This window comes from Erythrolamprus reginae, chromosome 10 (genome assembly GCF_031021105.1).
Source record: "Erythrolamprus reginae isolate rEryReg1 chromosome 10, rEryReg1.hap1, whole genome shotgun sequence".
Taxonomy (NCBI): Eukaryota; Metazoa; Chordata; class Lepidosauria; order Squamata; family Dipsadidae; genus Erythrolamprus; species Erythrolamprus reginae.
Genome location: NC_091959.1, coordinates 39,904,137 through 39,910,136, shown reverse-complemented (window position 1 = coordinate 39,910,136; position 6,000 = coordinate 39,904,137). Strand labels below are relative to the sequence as shown.

At 44.1% G+C, this 6,000-nt stretch overlaps 1 protein-coding gene across 2 annotated transcripts in view; it reads left to right on the top strand.

The window, feature by feature from the left end:
• Positions 1-6,000, top strand: part of ZDHHC8 (zinc finger DHHC-type palmitoyltransferase 8) — a 119,271-nt gene that overhangs the window by 91,408 nt on the left and 21,863 nt on the right. For both annotated transcript variants that reach the window (XM_070762721.1, XM_070762720.1), the window contains exon 3: positions 1,242-1,399. In XM_070762721.1, coding sequence (XP_070618822.1) covers positions 1,242-1,399 — 158 coding nt within the window. The remainder of the gene's footprint in view (positions 1-1,241; positions 1,400-6,000) is intronic.

Sequence of the window (6,000 nt, the reverse complement as noted above, 5' to 3'; positions counted from 1 at the left end):
TACCAGACGGGGGGCGTAGGGAACAAAGCTGTTACAGAATCTAGTAGTCCTGCTAGGTGGATAGATAGCTGGATGGGTGGATAGAGATTAGTGATGGGCGATCCCAACGGTGTTCGGGTTCGGCAAGTTCGGCCGAACCCGAACGGAACTCGAACCCGAACGGGGAATCCCTTCCACGAAGAGATTCCGAGGGCAGAGCTTTGACGTTACCGGCAGGTTGCTAAGGACGCCAAGGTGATCACTTCCTGGATTCCATGGAATCCAGGAAGTGATCACCTTGGTGTCCTTAGCAACCTGCCGGTGACGTCAAAGCACCGAATGCCGAACACGACCCCGAACTTTGCCCGAAGTTTGAAAAAATTTCGGGTTCGGCATACCGAACACCACAAAATTCGGTACGGACCCGAATTGTGCGGGTTCGGTTTGCCTATCAGTAATAGAGATAGAATGATAAAATGATAGATTAGAGCAGTGTTTTTCAACCAGTGTGCCGTGGCACACTAGTGTGCCGCAAAACATGGTCAGGTTTGCTGCGAAGAAGGAAGCTCAGGTTCCAGTCTCGCAACTTTTTGCTGAGAGAGAGAGAGAGAAAGCAAGTGAGAGAGAGAGAGAAAGCAAGAGAGAGAGAGAGAGAGAGAAAGAAAGCAAGAGAGAGAGAGAGAAAAGGAGAGGAAGGGAGAGAGAAATGAGCAAAAAGGGGAGGAAAAAAGAGAAATGAGAAAATGATTGAGGCAGAGAATGAGAGGAAAGAGAGAAACAAAAGAGAGAGAAGTGACTCTTGATTTAAAGTATATGATAAAAAGCACCCAAAGAATAAGAGAGAAAAAAACCCCCAGCCCTCACCTGTTTTTGGAAATGGTTCAAGAGTGTGTATACACACACAAGGGTGGGGAGGAGACGGATGGAAAAAGAGAGGAGAGTGTTTTAGGGTGTCATTTTGTGTCATTTTGGTTGGTGGTGTGCCCCAGGATTTTGTAAATGTAAAAAATGTGCCGTGGCTCAAAAAAGGATGAAAATCACTGGATTAGAGAGAGGGAAAGGGAAAGGATGGATGGATGGATGGATGGATGGATGGAGGGAGGGAGGGAGGGTGGATGGATGGATAAATGATAGATGGATACGGATGGATGGATGGAGGGATAGACAGACAGACAGACAGACAGACAGATAGATAGAGCTAGAGTGATAGAGTGAGAGAACGTTGTGTCTCATTGAACCATTTCTTTCTGTCGTCCGAGCAGCTGACGAAGACGAGGATAAAGATGACGACTTCCGAGCTCCGCTCTATAAGAACGTGGAGATCAAAGGCATCCAAGTTCGGATGAAATGGTGTGCCACTTGCCACTTCTACCGCCCTCCACGTTGCTCCCACTGCAGTGTTTGTGACAACTGCGTCGAGGTAAGGGCTGGCGTGACTTTCCTTTTCGGACAGAGTTGTAACTTGCTGTAGAAATAATAACTAAACGCGATCCCTTGAGTATTGATTTTATAGTATGTTCTGCCGGACTCTCTGGTAGCAGCCTCCCAAAAATTCAAAGGTATAAATTTCAGACACGCACACATTTGAAAATGTAAAACAATGTTCTTTATCCCAAAATTCCAAATTAAGCACTCTTTTTGTATTGCAAAAAGCACTCATCCCAAAACAACCGGGTAGTTTGTACAAGTCCCTTATCAGTTCGTAAGTACTCAGCTTGCAGCTGTGAAGGAAGTCACAGTCCTTCTTCTTCCACGAAGTGAAACACACTTTGCTCTGCTTTGTTTTCAAAGTGGTGAAAAGTCAACAAACAAAGGCCGGAGTCAACAAGACATTCATGAAACACAACGATCAGATAATTCTCCACAACGGCCAAACCCACACGCTGTTATTTATAGCAGTAGCACTGATTACAGCAGCCCCACCCAACCACAGGTGGCCTCATTTTCTCCTATAATAATCCTTTAGTTGTTGCTTCCTATGCATCACTCTACACATGCGTGGATGTGTCATTAATTCTTGTTCAGAATCCAGAGATGATACAGATGATTGATCTCCTCCAGGGCTGTCTGCCAAACTGTCCTCCTCTCTGTCACTCAGGCCTCCTTGGTCAGAGGAGACTTCGTCAGCAGATTCCACTGGGAGCAAAACAGGCCTGCAGCATGCAGATGTCTCCCCCACATCCACCTGCACATTCCTTGGGGCAGGAGCTGGGCCAGAGGTTCGCCATCACTACCCCAGGGTTGGGCTACTTCCCGGACCGGGTGGGGGGGAACGGAGTGTGGTAGCCAATTTGCACCCAATTTGCACTGAAAGATGTTGAAAGAAAATGCAGGGCGTCCTGCATAAGCCACGGCCATAGTGTGGTAGTAAAAGTTTTAGTAGTCCTTCACTGTACTACCCTACACCATTTTGACAGTCCCAATCTCTTCTTGAAAGCTTCCAGTATTGAAGCTTCCACAACTTCCGAAGGTAACTTCTGTTCCTTTGGTTGATTGTTCAGAAAATACCCCAAATAAGGGACTGCCAAAGAAGCTCACACCCAAACCAAAGACCACCGAGGTTTCTCCCAGCTCTATGATTCTATGTTCTGTGTTAAATTAGATGCCTTAATTCTACTCACCGGATATTTAAGCCACCAATGAAAGCCAAGACCAAAATTATCCTGGTTGCAAACACACACGATATCTTATTCTTAAGCGAGGTACTGTACCTCTTTCCTTTTTCTCTACGTCTGGTACCTCCTGAGTTTCTTTCCCCTTGCGAGATGATTTTACCACTTTGGCAGGAGAACAGAGCCTTTTTAAAACCATCTTCCGACTTTAGCCGGTTGTGCAGTTTAAAAAGGAGATGAGAATCAGTTCATCCTGCCCAGAGAAATTCATTAAAAGGAGTCATCCAGAGCAGAGCAGTAAAACCTACTCCTCTTCATTAGAGAGATGGCTGGGTTGAAGGTTAGCGAGGGGAATTTATTGGCTGAGAAGACAATAGGATTTTATGTCATAGCAATAGTGGTGTTTTATTGAGCAGGAGGTTTATTACTAGGAAATCCTCTTCGTGGCACATATATCCCTTAAATCAGTGATTTTCAACCTTTTTTGAGCCGCGGCACATTTTTTACATTTACAAAACCATGGGGCACATTGAGGGGGGGGGGGGGGGCTAAAAAAAGTTTGGACAAAAAAATTATCTCTTCCTCCCTTTCGCTCTATTTCTCTCTCCCCTCTCTCTTCCTCTTTTTTCCTCTTTCTCTCTCCATCCCTTTCTTTCTCTCTTCTTTCCTCTTTATTGCTCTCTTTCTCTCTCCCACCTTCCCTCCCTCTCTTTCTCTCTCTCTCTCTTGCTTTCTTTCTCTCTTGTTCTCTCTCTCTCTCTCTCTTTCTTTCTCTCTCTTGCTTGCTTTCTCTCTTGTTTTCTTTCTCTCTCTCTTGCTCTTTCTTTCTCTCTTGCTCTTTCTCTTGTTTTCTTTCTCTGAGCTTCGCGGCACACCTGACCATGTCTCGCGGCACACTGGTTGAAAAACACTGCCTTAAATGGTCTCTTTCTCTCTCTCTCTCGCTTCCTCCTTCTCTCTCTTTCTCTCTTTCTCTTTGAATTGAGAAACTAAAGGCAGGAGGAAAGAGAAAACGACAGAGGAAAAAAATCTAATTTGCTCTGATTTAAGCTCGTTTCATTCACTTACCTCTCCTTTTCTTTCTCTTTTGCCTTATTTATTTATGTTTATTTATTCATTCATTTGTCCAATACACAATACATATGGAAGAGAATAGACATGAAGTAATATATATAAAGATAATATGTAAAAATAGAGGAGAAGATATATGAAAGGAAGAAAATATATATGATATATGAGATAAAGGAAAGACAATTGGACATGGGACGAAAGGCACACTAGTGCACTTATGTACGCCCCTTACTGACCTCTTAGGAACCTGGAGAGGTCAATTGTGGATAGTCTAAGGGAGAAATGTTGTGGGTTAGGGGTTGACACTATTGAGTCCGGTAATGAGTTCCACGCTTTGACAACTCGATTGTTAAAATCATATTTTTTACAGTCATATTTGGAGCGGTTAATATTAAGTTTGAATCTGTTGCGTGCTCTTGTGTTGTTGCGGTTGAAGCTGAAGTAGTCATTGACCGGTAGGACGTTGCAGCATATAATCTTCTGGACAATACTTAAATCGTGTTTTAAGCGTCGTAGTTCTAAGCTTTCTAGACCCAGGATTGTTAGTCTATTTTCGTAGGGTATTCTGTTTCGAGTGGAGGAGTGAAGGGCTCTTCTGGTGAAATATCTTTGGGCGTTTTCAAGGGTGTTGATATCCGAGATGTGGTATGGGTTCCAGACAGATGAGCTGTATTCAAGGATGGGTCTGGCAAAAGTTTTGTAGGCTCTTGTGAGTAGTGTGAGATTGCCGGAGCAGAAGCTACGTAGGATCAGGTTAACAACTCTGGAAGCCTTTTTGGCGATATTGTTGCAGTGGGCTTTAGCACTTAGGTCATTTGATATTAGTATTCCAAGGTCTTTTACTGAGTGTGGGTTGGCTGTGAGAATTTGTTTATTCAGTTTATATATGAGGTTTGGATTCTTTTTGCCGATGTAGAGGGCAGAGCATTTGTTGGTTGATATTTGAAGTTGCCAGGTGTTAGACCAATCAGATAAAAGCCTTCCCCTTTTCTCCATCCATCATTTCATACCTTGCCTTTCGTTCTTTAAATTTCCCACTTTTCTTTTATTTTTATTTTTTATGGACTTTATCAGCTCTGTCCCGACAACCATTTTTTCTTTTAGCATTAGCATTTAGATTTATATACCACTTCATAATGCTTTTACAGCCCTCTCTAAGCGGTTTTCAGAATCAAAATCTTGCCCCCAACAATCTGGGTCCACATTAACTTGGTTTAAACAAGGCTCCAATTGCCGCCATTAAAAATACAAATTGCCCCCCTGTGGGGCACGAGCCCCATATTAGGAACCACTGATCTATAGCAGTACAAATTGCTGTTTTGGCTTGTCAAGAATTCTTTCCATAAGTGAGGAAAAGGAAGCTCCATGTTGTTGGGAGGCCTGTGTTCTGCCCCATTTAGGAATGTAACAAACACACAGTTTGGACAAACTTAATTTAATCAATAAACCACTACTAATAACTGGCTTATTAGTGGAGAAACGCACACATACACACACAAATCTAAAAGCAATCTTTTCTTATCAAAAACGTAGCTGCTAATTAATCTTTATTAGACACTGGCGTAAGTTCAGCAAAGTCTTAAATCAGAGCAATGCAATTATTTCTTGTTGTCTGGTGAAGTTTCAAAGGCTTGGCAAAATGCCTAGACGTCTTTCTCGAGAGCAGAAAGACAAAGCAGAGGAGAGAGTTTCTTAGACACAGGTACTCATGACAGACACACAATTCTAAAAGGTTGTTTCCTGCAGCCTTTCAGCTCCCTCTGTTGTCCTTAAGTAGACTAGGGGAGTGGCCAATTAGGCAAGGAGGGTGGGGGCACTCCTAATCTCTGGGGGGAGTTGATTCCAGAGGGCCAGGGCTGCCACAGAGAAGGCTCTTCCCCTGGGTCCCGCCAGATGGCATTGTTTAGTCGATGGGACCCAGAGAAGGCCAACTCTGTGGGACCTAACTGGTCGCTGGGATTCGTGCGGCAGAAGACGGTCCCGAAGGTATTCTTGTCCAATGCCATGTAGGGCTTTATAGGTCATAACCAAGTCTTACTCCCGAGGAGACCTCCTCTGAAGTAACCCCTCCTGCCTCTTGGCAGCTCTGTGTGCTCTTGCATTAAGAAGAGAAGCCTCTTCTTCCTCATCCCCGCCAAGATTCCCTCATCACCTCGAGACTCGACTACTGTAATGCTCTCTACATGGGTCTACCTTTGAAAAGTGTTCGGAAACTTCAGATCATGCAGAATGCAGCTGCGAAAGCAATCATGGGCTTCCCAAGGCATGCCCATGTTACACTAACACTCCGCAGTCTGCATTGGTTGATGATCAGTTTCCGGTCACAATTCAAAGTGTT